We start from the raw sequence: 20,053 nt of genomic DNA, 5'->3' as shown, positions 1-20,053 counted from the left end.
GCCTGAGTTTTTGAAGCTCCAAAAAGCGCATCCATCCATCATAAAAGTAATCCATACGACTCCAGTGGGTTAATAAATTCCTTCTGAAGTGATGGGTTTTTGTAAGAAAAATATCCATATTTAAAACTTTTTAAACTATAATCATTGGCTTCAGGCATCGGCCGTACGCGCGATCACGAGAGTTGAGTTCTGGCGGAGGGGTGACCTCTGATCCGATGTATGAAGTAGGCGTAGCATACACTTAGGTGAGAATTGACAAATGCGGAAGCACAGAGGATAGAGCAAAACAAAACGCCGGTCATGAATTAGAAGTCTAAAATGAGAAGTTTTAAAGAAAAATGCCAAACTACATGAACGTCATACATCGGGTCAGAGGTCACACTTCTGCTGGAACACAACTCTCCCGTGAACGCGCACATGGCTATTGCCGTGATTACAGTTTATAAAGTTTTAAATATGGATATTTTCTTACAAAAACCCATTGCTTCAGAAGGCATTTATTAACCCACTAGAGTCGTATGGATTACTTTTTTGATGGATGGATGCCCTTTTTGGAGCTTCAAAAACTCAGGCACTATTCAATGCCTTTACAAAGCTGGGAAGAGCCAGGATATTATTTAATACAACTCCAGTTGTGTTCGGCTGAAAGAAGATAGTCATATACACCTAGGATGGCTTGAGGGTGAGTAAATCATGGAATAATTTTCATTTTTGGGTGAACTACTCCTTTAAGTAATGTTTACAAATGAAACCTCATTGTAAAGTTTTAAAAAATTACTAATCTACACAACGAATGCATATTTAGATAACTGTATTTGTATCAAAGACTATAGCCTATATATCTGAATATAACAGGCCACTTGCATAACTACAATTATGTTCAAGTATTATCATTTTAAAATGTAGTAGTCAACATTTGAAGTGGATTAAAAAAGTTAATCAAGTTTTCCTAAGAAGAAGGTTTTAGGACAACTTTGATGAAAGGTTCTGATGCACTTCAAATGTTGACTACTGTATTAAATGAAATCCTCCACATGTAAATTGTTTTGCACATAATACACTTTTTGTTAAAAGACAGAAAACGTTGACAGAAATTTCACTTTTGTGTGAACTGTACCTTTAACAATGATTTTATTTAATAGTATAGTTAAATGCATACCAAGTCTTGGCGAGTAAGTAACTACAAACAAACAGAGGTGATAAGATCACGGTGTTCAACTTTATTATTTTCTTGTGGCATTTTTCTAATACAGCAGCATTCAATTAATTAATGAGCTTTGTAAGTGCGGAATTCGGGAACATTCAATGTTTATGGCATCTCTATATTAGCGTCATATTTGCTGAGCACACAATAATGTAATCACATCATTGTTTTAAGATGCAGGTCCCACAGAATCCCAACTACATATTCTCTCAGTCTCAGGAATGACAGTCCAGTTGGGTGAAGGTGTTCCAGCAGCAAGCCAATTGAAATCATCCACATCCGTCCAATTATTCCTGTCTGGATCAAGTCCGGCTACTTTGTAATGATCTTGAATACCTGGATAAGTCCACGTGAATGGGGCAAACCTGACCCCATGACAATCCTCTATTATTGCACGACTGGTCACATGGACATATATCTGAGTGGCAGTGGTGTTATGGGTGCGCAGCTGCTGACAGGACAACACTAAAGTGCTGTCAGTGCACTGGTCTACAAAAACAGAGCTGGACACTGGCCCGCAGAGGATCTCGCAGCTGCGGACATTCTTGATGTGCAAGGTGCTCGGACAGCCATAAAGTCTCACTTTACAGTTTGTCAGATGAGATAACAGAACATCTTGTTGCTGGATCTCCTCAGCTTGCTTGATCAAGACTTGATTTTCAGCATTAGAGAAGCCACACTGATATACAGAGATTGCAGCATCCACTACCACAGTACCACCAACATCAGGTGCAGACTTATCTGTTGTTTGTTGACTCGGTTCAGGCTGCTTACTTGCTCCGGCATTCCTAGATCTGAAAGCGAATTTCTTTTTAGGCAACACCGCCTCCCTCTTCTCAGCAAGAGAGCTCTGGAGTTTCTGCATGGATGCCTGTGCCTGTCTTATTTCATACTGGGTTAGAAACATAATGCTGTCATTGAGAAACTTCTGGAGTTGTTGAATTTTCACAGTGACCTCCTCCAGTGTTTTTGCGGCTATGTCGCGGTCACTGTAGTTAGAGCTGGAGAGCATCTCCTCGACTGCAGTCTTCTCAGCATTAAAGGTGGACGTGAAGAAATCGCTCTTTTCTTCCTTCACGGCCTGCTTCTCCTTGACATTTCTCCGGCGCTCTGCCTCTTCCAGCCTCGCTTGATCTCTTCGTAACACGCTTTCGGGAACATTGACAGCTGTATTTGTTTCTCCGTCATCATTCGCCACATTAACTTCCACTCCTAGTGCCGCCATGTTGCTTCTCAAAAAAGGTGTGGTAAACACACGTTGATCATGTGACAACACGTCTAAGCGTGCTGGTCAATGATTGGACAAAGAATCAGTACATTTAGTAACGCGGCTTTCTATTGGCGCATTAAATGTTCACGTTCATGAAACTGTTTTCCCACACATCATTTAGATCCTGGAAAAAAATTATTATTACTTTGTTTAGACCCCATAGACCCTTTTCTTCTCTCTTATTTGTATTTGATTCATATTTTAATTCTAATTATTTATGTGAGATTTATTTTTCACAACATGAAATGTTTAAAAAATAAAACAAGCGTTGATTTATTTCTTTTAGAATTGAAAAATGACCGCATGACTAGAGAAAACAAACAATGGGGAGTTTTTTTTAAGTTGCACAATTTGCCTACTGTTTTATTATTATTGTTATTTCTCTTTTGATATACCTTACAATTTATATTGATTTAATTTTGTACATGATGTGTGTATTGTATGGGTAAAAAAATAATATCAGCAAATTTGAATTTCAGTTTGTATTTGTTTCATTTCCTTTTAATTAAGTTTAATTTATTACTGTTAGTTTTGTTGTCATTTTATCAGTGTTTTCTAGTTTCGTAACTTTCATATTAGTTTACATATTTGAAATTATTTAAACACTATTTTTTTTTTAGTTCGTTTTAAAGTGATGAAAGTATTGTTTGTCAATAAAAGTAAGTTTATTTTTTCTTTCAGTTTTCATTTAGCTTTCATAAATGATAACATTGACATGCTCGTTGTGGCAACAATCTCATAATCATATGCAGCTTATAAAAATAAACCAATCAAAAAGATCCAATAATACATATTGTTTATTAGGCTATATTTTGCTTAAGGTTCACACTTGTGGGTGATGTGCGATCTCAGGGCACAAAGGTGTGGTCGATGAGGGCCCCGCCCCCTGTCACTAACACAATTATTATTCAGTTATTCATGTCAGGCATTTGAAGTGATTAATCAAAACAGCAGCTTTAACTTATATTTTTGCAGAAGCCACTGAAGAAGGCTTTACAGTAGTAAACAAACAGAATAAGAAAACCCCTCTTCTTTCAAGTAAAGAGCCCTTGGTGTCTAGTGCACTATGTAGTGATGCTGCCTTCTGCTGGAGCCGCACTGCTCCACCGGCCCGTGCAGAGATGGCGAGGAAACCCCGTGGACACGGCACTGCTTTTTCATGACGGTGAGTTTCCCCTTTGAGTGTATTATAATTTTGTGATAAAAATTTCAAGGAAAAAACACACACAACCTCCTTCCTCCCCTTCCTTCGGGGAGGGAAGAGCAAGCGTGGAGAGAGAAGAATCTATCTGAGACTGAGCAGCAAGGACAGTGAGGGAAAAATATATGAGTGGGAGAGGGAGAAAGAAGAAGAAGGAGGAGGAGGAGGAGGAGGAGGGGGAGCAAATTAAAAGTTGCCAAATGGAGATATTGGGTTTCAAGAGGAGTGAGACAGGAGTAAGGGTTTGCCTCTTTTTCAAGTCGTCTTTATGTGATGCAAATTCAAATAAATATTTATGCTTCGCCAACGATTTGTTCTCCGTTCGGTTTTTCCTCGACGAATTCAGCCGTTTCTTAATAGGTGTGGGGAACGTCCACGACGTCAAGAAGGCCATCAACAACTCGGAGCACGAAGAATGCATAAGACTCGCTTGATGATCCGCTTTTACCCCCTTCACCAAACCTAAGATATCCGTGACAGTATTAAACGAGCCGTCCGATACCGAATACGCGTTTCCTTTCGCCGCCCGTCCTGCTGCGCTCCTCGGCTGTCAAAGATGCGCAAATACGCCTTTTAGAAAGGCATTTTCGAGACGTGCGATAAAACGAGCCTCTCCAGCCTCGGTCTATTTATGGACAAAGTCCCTGTGTGTTTCTAGCTGTTACTTTCAGCGAGATTAAGGCGGGTTTTGTGCGTCCTGCCCTTGCGCCATGGAGAGCCTTTTTAGTCCACCCAGCCACCCTTGTTTGACAAGTGAATCAGTAAAATGCGTCGCCTTGCTTCAACAGGGTTTTACTCTGTATTTTGAGGGGTTGCTGTTTTTCTACGTGTCTCTTTTCCGCCCCTTTGACTTATCAGGCAAAGAGGATAGATAGTTTTTTTTTCTAGTAGAGAGGAAGAAAAAATAATTCATCTCCTCCCTCATTTGGCTTGCTAAGTTGACCACAGCCTTAACGAATATAAGTGTTTATATCTCACATCTCTAGCACATAATTTAGTTAATAAAAATCGTCTTTTACATGCAAATTCAGGTTTTTATAAACATATTTTGAAGTTGTTTATCAAGGATATGTAAAAAGGCCGGATTAACCTGTCATACTTTTTTCTTCATTAAGATTGCACTACACGGATATTGCTAAAAATGCTTAGACTTGCTAGTTAGAAAATGTTAAGTTTTAATTATAAATAGCATATATAAATCTTAATATTGAGAAGTTATTATTGACTAATCTTATAATTCATTCGTATCTATGTATAGCATAACATTTAGACTGTCCGATCAGTGTCTTTCTTTTACTGTTCTTGTGTGTATGCTGTTTAATTATGAATTAAATTCGCAATTTTGGATTTCTGCAAGTTTAAACTGTTTTTAACAACCCACGCCGTCGTTTGTTTTGAAACAAGGGCAAAAATACATATCCATCAAATGCAGTTCAAACATTTAATCACTTTGGGAAAAACAGACAACGCATTTCGTTCCCTCAACTAATATGTGTTTGAAAACATTAACAGAAGCTTGTGAAGTGCGAGTGAACAATCAAACTGGCCAAACATGTTTCACCCATCCCCCACGGTTCTTCCTTTGTCACGTTTTCACACATGAATTTTCAAGTTGCTCACATTTCTATGGCAGCTTTACAAACATATGATATGAAATTACAGTCGAGTAGCATTTTAACACTCCACAAGTACTCAGCGTCATAACGCCCTTTTGTCTGTCGACTGTAGCGAGCAGTGGCGCAGTTTCAATCAGCAGCCGCCATTTTAAAGTCTCTAGGCTGCGCATGTATCTGCAGCAAAGAGTACAGCCATTCTTTATCACACAAATGACTTATGCATTTTAAAACATAAACATCATATTCGTGTTTAAAAACTAAAATGAATATTAGACTATTTTACTTTTCAAATGTGTTTCCAAGTTTCCTAGCTGATTAGGATGAAATTGTATTTGGTGCTTAGTCAAACAATTTTTTACTACACAAGAATATCAGCTATATAGTTATTTTTACGTATTTATTCTCCACTGGAAAAAAAAGAATATACCAGAGGCGGTCACACCATAAACATTAGATCTAAATTTCTGGTTCTTAATTCATTTGTTTGTCACAAGTTTGTGTATTCGCATTGCTAACCTAGAGATATGTCAAAAACCTGGCATACAGGCCTCTAACTGCAGAGAACAGTTCTTTGGCCTATTAATGTCAAATATTTGTAGGTATTTAATATTATACCTGAAGTCTTATATTACACCTGTCCCGAGAATGTTCTTTATCATCTGGTGCGCCTCGCGTGGCGGTCAATATTTTTTTCTTCTTTTATTTCAATGAAATGAATGTACTATATTTTAGCTTGATAATGTTTTTTTTTTGTTTAATATTTTGTATTTTTAGGGGATTCTATGGTACTAAATTATATTTATGCAGTAGTTATTATCCATTTATTACCTGTTAACCACTTTTTGAGCATAGACCTGAAAACTTAAACTGTCATAAATCTTACATGCTTTGGAGCATGGTTTGGTCTCTTTTTAAAGAAGACATATGATTATTGCTGAAGTGAAAAAAAGTTGTATAAGTGTAAGTTTATTGTTATAAAAAATGCACAAAAATACTATTTTCAAATTGTATATGAAATATATATTTTCCAGCCATAAATCTAAACACTTTGTGTTCCAAATTTGAGGTTGATATCTGAAAAAATGAGCTTTCAGTAAGATTTTGTTTGGGTGCAGTACCAAGCACTTCCACTAGATTTGTTTCCCATTCGTTTCCAATGCAGTCATTTTTGATAAAAAATAGTTTTTTTGTGTTCACATAGCAAGTGCCAAAACCTTTACCGAGTTTTGTATTATTCCGATGAAGTTCAAAACTCTAAAAAAAACAAATCAAAATTTTTCTGTCAAAAATGACCAAAAAGCACCAAACTGTTAACAAACTGTGGACCCTGACATATTACAATGTTTTGATTTTTTGTAGAACACTATGCACACTACATTTATTAGATCCCTTTAGGTGTATTTAGAAACAAATTCATATACAAAGTATGTCTCAGTGTAGCCAAACGGCAGGGAATTTGTGTCCATTGTAAAATCTCTCAATCTGTAATTACTGTGTCGCAGGTGTCATGGATGATGAAGACGACCGCCGTCTTCTGGATTTTTTAGGGTAATCAGCTTTATAATTTGATGATTATGGTTTAAAGAGCTACAAACATAGTTTAAAAATAAACTTTCCTCTTTAAACATAACAAACAAGCTTTAATGAACTGTTTTATTTTAACAGAGATGTGCAAGCATTGAATGAGTATCTTCATGGTTCAAACAGTAAATCTGTAAGTATGCTTACACTATGACATTTGTGTTTTATATTGAAAGGTTATTGACAACTTTTTTTGACATTCAAACAGATTGGAGAAGACGATGTGACAAATGCAGCATTTGGGTCAGCCAGCTCATTCTTCACAAGTGACACCGTGAGTATAGTTAAAGTCCCTATCAGTTAACATGCCGGACATATTTGCAACACGTCCAGGCAGCTATTTTTGGCATTAAGACTAGCTCCTATCTACTTGAAATGGGAAATACTGAACTCTCAAAAACTGCTTGCCAAACTCACATTTAAATAACATATTTCAAATCAGCAACTAAATCTGACATGAGATGTCCCATAAATGTTGTTTCTTATTCTCAAGTAACTTTAAAAAGTGCATATTTCAGGTTGTGAGCTTATAATGACAGCTGCAGTGATGTGACGACTTTACCAATTTGTGATTGGCTCTTTTATTTAGAAGGCTGGATTGTTTTTTTTTGCCATATCGCATGTTGCACTTTCTCCCATTCATAGTAATATGAGTGAACCGTCTTGGTATACATACATTCTGGTAAAGTTTGCAATCAATGGGGATACCTAAAATGGGATTTAGTAAGAGAATCTGAACAACTTTTTTGGTTTTCTACTCAGAGTGGCTCCAATGAAGAACTCAAAGATGGCCACAATCATTTGGGAGAGTTTGGGGAGGCTGGTGGAGCTGAGCTTCAGCTCTCAAGCAGTCTTCCGTTCATCGAGGATGAGCTCGACGGTGGAACCTCACCAGGTGGGGTCGATCTCAGTGGTGAGGACCAACCATTTGACATCCTCCAGAAGTCATTGCTGGAAGCAGATATCACAGAGCAAACATTGGCTCAAGAAGCTCTTTTGGACTCCCAGCCATCTCTCATTCCCTCAGCTACCGCCTTCCCTCAGCAGCTGGTCTCTGGAGGGTTTGGAGGTGTCGCGGGTCCTGGTGTGGTGGCACCATTGGCACAACCTCAGGCTTTTATCCAGCAGGTTCCCCAGCTACCCTTGCCAAATGGCCCAGCTGGACACATCCAGGTAGTGGGATCCTTCAATGGCAGTGCCTCCTCTATGATGACTATCAACAGTTTGGAACAGCCTCAGATCCTGTTGAGGCAGAGCGGAAATGTTGTGACAAACAACAGTGGGCAGGGTACCATGTTCACCCCCTCCGCAGCTGGTCAGGTGTCAATGTCTTTCAATAAAGGAACAATACCACTTCAGAATATTATCATCCAGAGAGGCCCTACGCAACAGGCATTGATTAGACCGATTCAGCCTAAACCCTTACAGACAGGGGGACAAACTGTATACAACATCAGCAACATCGGGCTTCAACCTAACACCACCGCTGCGAATTTAGTCAGTAGCCCCTACACAGCCTCTGGCTCTCCTCAGTCTGCTCAACAGGTGAAAGTGGTCAATCCAGCCAGCAGCATTGTAATGCATTCACCGCTGGGGCAACAAGTGCAACCACAGTCCCAGTCCAATCTGCCTCAGGGGCAGTTTTTGCTACCCAGTTCTATTTCCCTAACCCCTGGTACGACTGTTCACAGCTTCCAGGCTGTGAATGGGCAGGTGTTACAAACAAACACTCAAATGGGCGACCCAGCGTCAATGTGCACTACCACCTACTCCATCCTCACCAATCAGAACACAACAGTACAGCTTATCGCTGGGCAGAACTTTTCAGCTGGAGGGCAGCTAATAGTCAATCAAGGTTTGGTCAGTGGAGGTCAAATAGGCCAAGCTTCACCCACACCTGTTGTGCAGGTGTCTCAAAGGCCTGGTGCCATGGCCAAAGTTTGGAATGCCAGCGCGTCGCCTAGCCCAACCCCTGTACAGACGTCTCAGACTTCAAGCCACCTCACCATGGTCAGTTCTAGTGTTCAGGGCCCACAGGTTTGTCAGCAGTTATCTGTGAGCCCAGGACAGCACCTCCTTATGCCCGTGGGCCAGAATGCTTCAGCTACTTCTGGCGTTCCGGAGTTTCAAGTCTCTCTAAACCAGGTAAAACCTATTTGGATTAATCTAGTTTTTTTTTTTTTTTTTTTTTACTTTTTTGCCTCTTCAAAGTGGTATTGTTTCATTACATTTGATTGTTTCTTCTATTGCATAGGACACAGCAACACAAAGAGGGCAAACACAATTAATTAATCTCCTTGGTACCAAAGGTAAGACTACTTTGAAATTGACTACTCTGTATTTTTACATATACAATTTAAAATAAATGTTTTCTATTTTAATATATTTAAAATGTAATTTATTTTTGACATGGCATCATTTTAATATGCTGATTTGGTGCTCAAGAAACATTTCGTATTATTATCAGTGTTGAAAACAGCTTAATAGCTGTTTAATATTTTTGTGAAAATCGTGATACATTTTTTTCAAGATCCCTTGATGAATAGAAAGTTCAAAAGAATAGCATTTATTTGAAATAGAAATCTTTTGTAACATTATAAATGTCTTAATTGTCACTTTTGGTCAGAGTATTAATTTCTTTAAAAAACAAGCAAATATACTTAACCCAAAAATTTGAACGGTAGTGTATATATTATTGTGTGTTTTTTTGCAGCTGAATTTCCTCTCTTGGATCTATAAAATGATTTTTTCTTTATTCTATTAAATCTTAGCTGTGAAAACGCTCACTCCTGCCAGTCAGGAATTGCCTCTCACACCGAAGCGACCTGCAACTCAGCAACTTACTAGAGGAGGAATGTGAGTGCTCAAATTGTACTCTACACCTGTTACAGATGAAATGTGTAATTTATGTGTCAAACGAATAGAATTGCAGAAATAATGATTGTAACACTGGGCCTTATTTTACAGGGTCCTCCAGCAGTTAAGACAGGATCACAGTAGAGTCATGTCTTCAGAGCGGACACCCTTCACTTCATTAAATGATGGCATTGAAAGATTACTGCCCTATCATGTTTTCCAAGGCTCACCACCACGAGATGAAGATTTCGCCAAAGGTGCGTTTTCAACTTTTCCTCTACATAATTAATGTTTATCTGTAGATAAAAATGCCATAGGTTCTGATGATCGTTTTTGACTTTACAGTTGATGAGGAGTTTGAAGCAGTTGCCACACAAGTGCTAAACAGAACGCAGGCCATGGTGAACAAATACAGGCGCCTACTCATGGTGGAAGCAGAGGTAGGTTCAGAACACGCTATTAACTTTAATGCACAAAAGACCACATAATAGTTATTTGTAGGTAATTAAAGGATTAGTTCACTTTCAAATGAAAATTAGCCCAAGCTTTACTCACCCTCAAGCCATCCTAGGTGTTTATGACTTTCTTCTTTCTGATGAACACAATCAGAGATATTTTAATAAATATCCTGACGCATCCGAGCTTTATAATGGCAGTGAACAGGGGTCACGAGTATGAGCTGAAGAAAGTGCTTCCATCCATATCCATCCATCATAAACGTGTACTCCTCACGGCTCCAGGGGGGTTAATAAAGGCCTTCTGAAGCGAAGCGATGCGTTTGTGTAAAAAAAAAATCCATATTTAACAAGTTATGAAGTAAAATATCGAGCTTCTGCAAGACCGCCTTCCGTATTCAAAGTACGAAGAAAGTGTAAAACTCTTGCAGTTCACAAAGCTTACACTACGTCCTACGCCTTCCGTATTCAGCTTACGGAAAAAGTGTAACTGACGTAGACTTTCTTTGTACGTTGAATACGGAAGGCGGTCTGGCGGAAGCTAGATATTTTACTTCATAACTTGTTAAAAATTGATATTTTTTTACACAAACGCATCACTTCACTTCAGAAGGCCTTTATTGACCCCCCCAGAGCCGTGAGGAGTACATGTTTATGATGGATGGATGTGGATGGAAGCACTTTCTTCAGCTCATACTCATTGGTATCGCTCACTGCCATTATAAAGCTCGAATGTGTCAGGATATTTATTACTATATCTCCGATTGTGTTCATCAGAAAGAAGAAAGTCATGTACACCTAGGATGGCTTGAGGGTGAGTAAAGCTTGGGGTAATTTTCATTTGAAAGTGAACTAATCCTTTAATTACTCTAATGTCACTTGCATTAATGCAAAACCATTCACTGCTTAATGCTCTTTCAGAGGTCTAGCCCTTCATCAGAAATGGTGATGATTGACAGGACTTTTAACCAAGAGGAAAGGGGCAACTTGACCCAAGACAAACGAATGGTGTTAGTGGATCCAGGTGAGAGATGGGAGTCTGGTTGTTATATTAAAATATTCCACAAATGTTGTGTATAAAACCATGTTATGAGTTGACATAAAGTAATTTTACAGCGTTTCCAATTGGTTTTATTTTGGTATAAATGTATTTTTGGAGGTTTTTTTGTGATCAAATTATTTAATATTTAAATATTTTTTAATATTTAAATGCTCTCTCAGATAGCTTCCTGGAAGACTTCTGCTGTGGCCCTAAACTAAGGATCCCAAGTCCTAAAGTCTTGACCCCAGCCACCAGTGAGGGCAGTCCCAGCATAATGGAAACATCCCCAAGGCATTCCATAAGTCTCACCATAAAAGATGGGCAGGTTATGAACAGCCACACAGAACCTGCTTATAGGACAGAATCTCAACAACAAGGAATGGAAGAACACAGAAGATCTCCCATCAAGTGCATCCTGGACCTAAAAAAAAAGAAATCCATCAACCTAATCAGCAGCAACAGTCAACATACCCACTACCCTACATCTCCCAGCCAATCACAGCATAGCTCTGCCCAAGGCTACCCTTCGAGCCTGGGGCGGGGCCACGAAGAACAACTTCCCTCAGATCATAGTCACACGTCATTGGCTGACACAGACTCTGTGCTTGAGGCTGCCGTGAATAGCATCTTAGAATGTTAGACAGTGCCATATTTATGTTTGTTAGTTGTTCCATGTTAATCTCATTTCATTTCATGCCATGTGTGTGCGAGCTGAACTCCACGGCATGTGTGAACGGATGTACGTTGGCATTATCACGGTTTGAAATGCACACAGCAGCTCTGACTATGTTGAGGAACAGGAAGTCGAATCTAACGATAGTGATACTCTAATACTGTGCCTGTTCTAGAGAAGTTTACATAAAAGCCTTTTTGACAGGATACACTTGCAATCACACACACATATATGCGCACACACACACACACACACACAATCAAGCAGTAAGTAAGTGTGATGTTTGGAATGTCATGAGTAGACATTAATATTTGTAGCGTATCGATCAATATCAGACACTTAGTCTAATAGTCTGTCCGCACTTAAGGTTTTATGGTTGTCTCAACACTTATGTTGTATCATTGCAGTAGACTTTGACCAAGTGAGGCACACAAACACACCTGCGCATTTTTAAACATTGGTTGTGCTCTTTTTTTTTTTTTTGTTTACTTTTGTTTTGCGATTAGTTTTGTACCTTACAGGTATGTTACCTCTCCACAGAGACAAAACTGTGTGGTTTTGTGCAGTGGAAAGTTAAGTCCTCAGATTGAGGTTACAATGTTACATGATGTTTATCTTTTTTGTTTAATTCATTTTTTGAAATGATGCATTATATATTTTTTTGTGAAGTCTGAGCTGCTCCCTGTCTGGAGAAAATATGTGCTGTTTTGCACTTTAAGTTAGTATCTCAAAGAACCCACATAGGTAAATCTCATGAAAACATGTCAGTCGCATTTCAACCCAAAATCAATGGAAATAAAAAGAAATAATATTTTGCAAAAAGAAAAGGAAACCTATTTTTGGACTAGTAATATATATTTATTGCAACGTTTTTTCATCATTTAAGCACATTTTAATCACAATCAAATATTTTTAAATTCTAAATTCTTATTACATTTTAAAACGATACCAAATTCTTCTCTTTCTTTAGTAAAATATGTTATATATTTTTTATATTTAAATCTGTGTGAATTTAAGTACAATTGAGATATAGAATTGTCACATTATCACAAATTAGGCTACAACAGGCTTAATTTTTCTGAGCAAAATATGATTTCTTATTTCTTTCCTTAGATTTTGGGATTTTTGTGAGATTTACCCACATTTTCCCTTGTGCGTTGAGTCCCCTGCTGGTCAGGCTGTAGTCTTGGCAGTCGGTTTGCAGTTTCTGCCTCTAGTGGCAGCTTATATTTGCACATGTGGACGTGACCTTGTACTTTACAGATAGCCATGATCACAACTTTCACAGCCCCTCTGCAGATCTCTTCTCTCATTTGCGCAGTTTTAAATTGGTGAAAGCAGTAGTAGTTATGTCACAGCACATCAGGTTTTTCATTCATTATTGGTATATAGGAAATGGCTCTTTACTGAGTTAATGTAGTTTGGTTGGAGGACAGGCCCACATTTCAACAACCCATTTTGAGAAATCTTTTCTAAAGAAATAACTGTCAGCATTCAATTTCGTTTTATAGACTAGAACCTGTATTGACTGTGCCATTACAGGGCTTTGTCAGCTTCAATGATAGGAGTTTGACCAAGACTATTTCAAAAACTGACCAGGGGAGCGTTTCCCAAAGCCAACTATGGTTGTAACTTCTGTTGCTGTCAACAGAGTTCAAAGGAACTTGCGACCATAGATGGCTAGCGATGCTTTTGGTGAAACGCACCCCAAAGCAGAGAAACTGCAGTGTGCAGACGTTTTCACAAGTCTGCGTTTCCATTAGCATCCATTCCAGAGCCGAAAGGAAGGTTGCTTGTTTTCATCTATACATGTCATCCCATTGTTTTTGCATCAACACTAAACGCCACTGTCTTTCCCAGCAATTCAACCAAAAATGACAGACAGAAAAAAAAAAAAAGAAATATTCTTCTCTCTGATCTGAGCTCTAGTGGTCGGTATAAGGGAGCATTATGAAAGACCTTCACTTCGAAGGGCTTCTTTGCCTTAGGACAGAGCGAGTGAAAACAAGTTTAAATAGTCTATCATTTGTTTTTACTGCTTTTTGTTGTGCGAGTGTGGCCTTCAGTTATCGTAATACCCCATGGTAAAAGTTGCTTTTATCGTTTTATTTTCTGCATCACCTAAAACTTGATTTGTAATGTTTGTATTACAAAAAATAAAAACATGAAACACAAAATATTTATACTTTTTGTAAAGAAAAAGAATGTAAAACAAAAAAGTTATTTTTATTATGTTAGGTGTACACGTCATACTGTATGTGGTCAGTTCATGATTTGATGTTTTTGTGAGTGTTCATTACAACAGCAGAGATAAATATTAAATTCATTTTGAATACAGCCAATCTCTTGTAATGTCTTCATTTTTAACAAAGTTTGGATATTTACATCTAACAATATTACATAAAAATTAGGAAATTAAAGTATGATCATACAAACAAAAGGTCTCACAAAAAAGAGTGCAGAACAATATTGTATAATTGATTAGATCTCAGGTAAGTCCTCTTTTTGGTTACAGAATAAATTGTTTAGGTTAAAAGCATTCTTTTTTTGCAAATAAATGAAAATTTAGAAATATTTAATACAAATAATTCCATTATCTGCACTTCCAGATAGGTTCCTATCAAAAATATTAATTCATAAGTACTTTATCAACCACAGTCTTGACATTTCTAACTAACTTTTCAACAAAAACACAGCAAACCTCAGTTGTAGTAAACTAATAGTTCCTGGTATTATAATCTTTAATTATTAATCATATTGTGCCCTCATGGCCCTGAACACAATTATGAAGACTACTAAACATCCTTAATGGTACTTCCTCCAGCGTTCTTTCTCTGTAAAACAGAATAAAACAGACATTTCAATCACACATGCCTATGATTATGAGATGTTGACAGACATCGATTCAGACTCACTGAGATGTGGGTAGCTCCATATGTAACACAGAACACAGTATCCAGTCAACAGCATGGATATTCCACCGATTCCTCCTCTACGAACATCAATATACTTCCTGTAATACCACTGCCAACCTGATCACATAACCAGAAAACACTAGAAAAACCACTAACCCAAATGTTATGTTATATTATGTTGGATAAGGAACAAACCTTGCTTCAACATGGTCACAATCTCTCCGGGTGACACCGGAGTTCGAGCAGCAAGCCAGACACCAAGTTCATTCAATCTGACATCTCCAAGTTTCCGCTGCACTAGAGGCGCTACATGAACAAAGGCATGTTTACAGTTTAAACTCTCGTTTCTTTTGAATTGGTATGAGAAATTCATTATTTTTAACGTACATGTCATGAAAACTGGTGTGGAAGCACAACGAGGATGTGGAACTTGAAGATAAAATGAAAGATTCACATGAAAGAATGAATGAAAATGTAATGGAGGAATGAGATGAGAAACAGTTTCATGGACCAACGTCCAACATCCCTTTCCAGGGCACTGAAGAATGTGCATAACCTTTCTAAGGTAACTAAATATAAACCTAAACCTACATTTTTGGGATTTAACGTTCTTTTCAGGATTATGTTGCTCAACTTTGGTGCCCATAGCACAATTAGCAAAATGTCAGCTATCCTTAAAAAAACACTTTTTTTTTTTATAGATATACGAGATATGTATTAAAAGTGATAGATAAAGACAGTACAGTACTTGTGTTTTGTAGTACCGTTCAATACTGATATTAACAGAAAGTGCTTGGGTAGCGTACTTTTGCTATGGATACCGAACATGACTTCTGTATGCAAGTGTCTATAGAGTGCCACAGTGCCCGCCCACTTTTTCAGTGGCGTTGGTTCCGGAATAATTTTTTTCCATTAATTTCTCCCATAGGGATTATAAGCCAAGAACCAAGCCAACCAGCTACAAGGTGAATCAGAGCATTACAAACTTTTAGTTTGATTTGAAGCAAAAAAGTATTTGAAAATCAGACAAAAACATAAAGGTACAAGACTGTGTCCTTAACGACTTTAGTGAGGGAAAGAACTACAATCCCATGAAGCATTGCGAACAGCATAATCAAACTAAAAACGACGTAGAAATATAAAACTACTCATTTGCTGAAATGTTGATTGTATCTATAGAAACAACAATGTATTAAGTGTATTGTAAAGTATTTAGAGAGCGTAGAGAGACCAACTCGATTATATTCACAGTGCTTCATGGGAGTAGGCGGAGCTAAAAAGATCTTTGCTTGTTTCGACTCTCTGATTGGAGGAATTTTCTGTACACCATCATGGGTAATGTAGTTTTCACAACAAATTCCACTGTTAAATATGGTAATTTTAAAAATAAATTGAAATAATGCAGGTTCACAACTTCAACAGAAGCACATACCATCGATTAACAACCTCGTAGCTCAGAGCAAGGATGTCTAAAAGGGTTCTCAAGTTATCATTAAAAATTGGAGAAAATGAATGAGTTTGTACTTCTGGAACAACTGTTGAATTTAGTGTGCTCTACTAAAAATGCTAAACGTCACACATAATGGTGTCCGGTGAATTTTCACAGGTGAAGTGTAGTCATTTCAATACGAATCTACAAGATTGGGAATTTTGTGTGAGGGTGAAAGATTTTCCACAGATTTCACAATGGTTTCAATTTGGTCACACGGATTTGCCGTGTGCCCTAACCCTTAAAGCTTATTGGTTTGGTGAAATTTCTCTAATGTGACTGCACCTTAACATGTAACCTTTCATGATAATGAAATGTTAGAAAGCATATACTATTAAATGAAATGGTAAAATGCTCATGAAGTGAACTCTCAGAGCAGCTCTGAAGTTCATGTGAAATGTCATCATATAATGAGACTGCAGATGCAGATGTGTCACACGTGCCGCTCATTCACACAGAGACACGCAGAACATGCAGACTTCATATTTCAATAGGAGGCTTTTGTGGTTTAACTTTCACATATTGCATTTCATTAAGTGTACATGCCTACTTTTGATTTATTCATGCCAAATTCTGTGACATTCGGCATTATACAGCAAATTCTATTTTTATTACTTGATTCCACGACTCCTGTCCGCATTTTTTGCATCATGGAAAATAGAGGGCCCCAACAGAGGCCAACTTTTTGTTTTAACTCCATTTAGGGCAGTTCAAGCTTTAATTAAACTGTAATCTAATTAAGTGAAAGTTGTAAAGAAACATACAAGTATTAAAGGAACACTCCACTTTTTTTGAAAATCCATTCAGCCGATCTCCGGGTCTGGCGGTACCACATTTAGCATAGCTTAGCATAGTTCATTGAATCTGATTAGACCGTTAGCATCTCGCTCAAAAACGACCAAAGAGTTTCGATATTTTTCCTAGTTAAAACTTGACTCTTCTGTAGTTACATCGTGTACTAAGACCGACGGAAAATGAAAAGTTGCAGTTTTCTAGGCCGATATGGCTAGGAACTATACTCTCATTCCGGCGTAATAATCAAGGAACTTTGCTGCCGTACCATGGGTGATATTGATATTGTGCAGCGTCTCTCACAAATGTCTCCATGGTTGCAAGGCACACTCCCTGTGCAAGCAGGGGGTCACAGGCGCTGCGTAATATCATTGCGCCTGCTGCACCCATGGTATGGCAGCAAAGTTCCTTGATTATTACGCCGGAATGAGAGTATAGTTCCTAGCCATATCGGCCTAGAAAATCACAGCTTTTCATTTTCCGTTGGTCTTAGTACACGATGTAACTACAGAAGAGTCAAGTTTTAAATAGGAAAAATATGAAACTCTTTGGTCATTTTTGAGCAAGATGCTAATGGTCTAATCAGATTCAATGAACTATGCTAAGCTATGCTAAAAGTGGTACCGCCAGACCCGGAGATCGGCTGAATGGATTTGAAAACGGTAAAACTCAACTGTTTAACTCTAGGGGAGTTGGAAAATGAGCCTATTTTCAAAAAAAGTGGAGTGTTCCTTTAAGCCCCACAGCAAGAAAGATAACTATATTAGCATAGAATCCACACCAACACACAATAACATTCTGTTTATTATAAGCATGCACACAGCTGTTGTCTGCTGCTTTGAATGCTTGTGCTCTTTAAAGCAGGATGGATTCTGATTGGCTGTCAATGTTGTTATCAGCTGGAAAAAACTTAGTGATCATTATCATTATTGTTGTGTGTGGACTCTGCTATTAACTTCATCCTTGGTGTGAACAGGTCTTTAAAGTGATTTCTCCTTTTAAAAGGATTTCTCTTCACATAAAAATAATTATATAAACAACCAAACATCACATAAATCATGCATTACCTTCACTTTGGGAGGATGCCCCAGGAAATTGATCCTTCTTCCAAATATTTTCATTAGCATAGCTCCCTAAAGGTACTGTGGAGAATTGTATTCTGTTGTAAGCAGTCACTGTCTCTGAACTACATGATAGACTTCTTATATCTTGCAATCTTGAATTAAGGATGTCTTCTGCAGGTTGATGAATGGTTTCAGATAAAGTCAGTGAGGGAAAGGCAACCTTGGTAACTGCTGTTTCAGGCTTGTTTGATTGTTGCATAGTCTCCAGAGCAGAATCTTTGGATGTTTCAATAATAGGATAAGGCACAAACGGATTATAAGACCTCTTGTAATACAAACTGTAATTGATGTGGTCCCACACAGAAGTCTTGGATGTAAAGAAAGCATGAGCTTTATCCTCTTTTGCTCTTGATACTAGATCGAAATTCTTGTTCTGGCTGTTTGTAAGTCTTTCAAGCTCCTCCAAGAAGTGAACTTTTGTTTTGAGTTTTGGATTTTCATGTTGTACATTGCACTCAGATGCGAGGCGAGAGTTTTTCAGAGGGGCTGGCACAAATCCAGGGGTATTGATTTTACTCGTGATGATGGACAACTGCTCTGGTAATGGTGCCATCTTCTTTTTGCCTTTAGTACTTTTTCCATTACTTTGAGATGTTCCCTGATTTGGTCCTTTGGAGATCTCAGAAAAGCTTTTATCTCCTTCATGCTTGGATAATGAGGTAGGGTTGCTTGGTTTCTTTGAGACTGGCACTAACAGCTGTAATCTCTCGACTTCCCTTTGTCTTTTAGCAAGCCATTTGCTTTTAGGTCTCTCCATGTCCAGAGTTTCAGATGATGAGACTTTGACCTCAGTATTTGTGAGAAGACTGTTGGCATTGTGAGTATCTTCTTTCCTCCTGCTTTTGGAGGTTAGTCTCTCATCAAAGATGACATCATTTGTTGTTTTTCTATGGATCTTCTGTCTGGAAGTGGTTGCACTGAGTTCTTTGGGTGCTTGAATGCTTTTCACGGGTTGTGCAACTGGTGCCATTTTGCAGTGTGGTAGGTGGGTTTTCAGCCTCTTGAATGGCTTTCCACAATATGGACATTTTTCTGAAAGAAAAGAATTTTAAAACAAAATTGCCAGATATTACAGGACTGGATTTTCTGTGTTGTGTTGATGTAATTCCTTTAACCTAACCTATCTATTACATAGCTTTATATTTTAAATATCTGTATAATTGCTACAAGTTAATTTTGTCAACTTTCAGTAGAACACCACATCTCAAAACACAAAAAAGATGGGCTATTAATATCCACAAAACACCACAAAAACTACAAACAAGGCATGGGATACTAAAATGGACAAATAATCTATCAAATATTTAGATTTGCCACTCACCTACACTCATATTTTATAATTTCACTGCCATCATCTTTCAATGAAAGAGGGAAAGATCTTCTCTCTGGTGTCTTTAAGTCATTATTAAACTCCTGAGTTAGGAACCTTCCTCATGCTGCCACTTTTAACCAAGTCAGTGGCATCTTTAACTAGCTCGTTTGCGCATATATGAAACTTTCCGTTTGTTACCATGGGACAAATGCAATAAAATAACGGACCCTGCGATAAGCAATGGACAAGCTAGAGGACATGCTAGATTATTTTGAGTTACGAAAGACCCCGTTAGCCGTCTGTATCAATGCCTGTGTGTAAGAACTGCACGTATGCATAACACAGTTGGTCACGTCGTTCCTGCGAAAGAAATTACGCATTCTTTTCTGGACGGAAGGTTTTTATATATTTATTTATTTATTTATTTATTCAGAAGAAATGTTTTTATTATTATTTTTAACAGAATATCTAGTCTTTCCAGATATTTCTCCGAGGTAATTCACATAAGAAAATAGGCCAATTC

The 20,053-nt window shown here is 37.9% G+C and overlaps 3 protein-coding genes across 6 annotated transcripts; 1 reads left to right on the top strand and 2 right to left on the bottom strand.

The window, feature by feature from the left end:
• Positions 1 to 1,200: 1,200 nt before the first annotated feature.
• On the bottom strand, positions 1,201 to 2,573 carry tbcc (tubulin folding cofactor C). The gene has a single exon (XM_051915499.1). It carries the CDS (start codon positions 2,427 to 2,429, stop codon positions 1,374 to 1,376), a length of 1,056 nt encoding a protein of 351 aa, XP_051771459.1. The 5' UTR covers positions 2,430 to 2,573; the 3' UTR covers positions 1,201 to 1,373.
• A 621-nt stretch (positions 2,574 to 3,194) lies between these two features.
• bicral (BICRA like chromatin remodeling complex associated protein) lies at positions 3,195 to 14,235 on the top strand. 2 transcript variants are annotated; one of them, XM_051915492.1, is made up of 11 exons: positions 3,195 to 3,639; positions 6,794 to 6,839; positions 6,957 to 7,005; positions 7,081 to 7,146; positions 7,635 to 9,017; positions 9,127 to 9,181; positions 9,644 to 9,728; positions 9,840 to 9,985; positions 10,074 to 10,168; positions 11,105 to 11,207; positions 11,405 to 14,235. In XM_051915492.1, exons 1-11 carry the CDS (start codon positions 3,549 to 3,551, stop codon positions 11,863 to 11,865), a joined length of 2,580 nt encoding a protein of 859 aa, XP_051771452.1. In that variant the 5' UTR covers positions 3,195 to 3,548; the 3' UTR covers positions 11,866 to 14,235. The 2 variants fall into 2 exon arrangements, with proteins under 2 accessions (XP_051771452.1, XP_051771453.1); XM_051915493.1 differs by lacking the exon at positions 3,195 to 3,639 and adding an exon at positions 3,646 to 3,911.
• On the bottom strand, positions 14,106 to 19,877 carry si:dkey-21c1.4 (uncharacterized). 3 transcript variants are annotated; one of them, XM_051915498.1, is made up of 5 exons: positions 19,540 to 19,877; positions 18,162 to 19,250; positions 15,009 to 15,119; positions 14,814 to 14,890; positions 14,106 to 14,732 (listed from the first exon to the last, which is right to left on the bottom strand). In XM_051915498.1, exons 1-4 carry the CDS (start codon positions 19,547 to 19,549, stop codon positions 14,859 to 14,861), a joined length of 1,242 nt encoding a protein of 413 aa, XP_051771458.1. In that variant the 5' UTR covers positions 19,550 to 19,877; the 3' UTR covers positions 14,106 to 14,732; positions 14,814 to 14,858. The 3 variants fall into 3 exon arrangements, with proteins under 3 accessions (XP_051771458.1, XP_051771455.1, XP_051771457.1); XM_051915495.1 differs by having other exon boundaries at positions 14,814 to 14,930; positions 19,540 to 19,871; XM_051915497.1 differs by having other exon boundaries at positions 14,814 to 14,930; positions 19,544 to 19,871.
• Positions 19,878 to 20,053: the final 176 nt, after the last annotated feature.

This window comes from Ctenopharyngodon idella, chromosome 12, assembly GCF_019924925.1.
Source record: "Ctenopharyngodon idella isolate HZGC_01 chromosome 12, HZGC01, whole genome shotgun sequence".
In the NCBI taxonomy this organism is placed as follows: domain Eukaryota; kingdom Metazoa; phylum Chordata; class Actinopteri; order Cypriniformes; family Xenocyprididae; genus Ctenopharyngodon; species Ctenopharyngodon idella.
The sequence above is the reverse complement of the archived record's forward strand: the minus strand, read 5'-3'. Positions and strand labels throughout refer to the sequence as shown.

Bases quoted from the DNA above. Each gene is read 5' to 3' on its own strand.
- tbcc (XM_051915499.1), bottom strand. From the start codon at position 2,429: ATGGCGGCACTAGGAGTGGAAGTTAATGTGGCGAATGATGACGGAGAA.
- bicral (XM_051915492.1), top strand. From the start codon at position 3,549: ATGCTGCCTTCTGCTGGAGCCGCACTGCTCCACCGGCCCGTGCAGAGA. The intron at 9,018-9,126 runs GTAAAACCTATT...TCTATTGCATAG, and splicing joins TTCAAGTCTCTCTAAACCAG to GACACAGCAACACAAAGAGG. The intron at 9,182-9,643 runs GTAAGACTACTT...ATTAAATCTTAG, and splicing joins TAATCTCCTTGGTACCAAAG to CTGTGAAAACGCTCACTCCT.
- si:dkey-21c1.4 (XM_051915495.1), bottom strand. The intron at 15,120-18,161 runs GTAATGCATGAT...TTGTTCATGTAG, and splicing joins GGCATCCTCCCAAAGTGAAG to CGCCTCTAGTGCAGCGGAAA. The intron at 14,733-14,813 runs GTGAGTCTGAAT...TCTGTTTTACAG, and splicing joins ATGGAGCTACCCACATCTCA to AGAAAGAACGCTGGAGGAAG.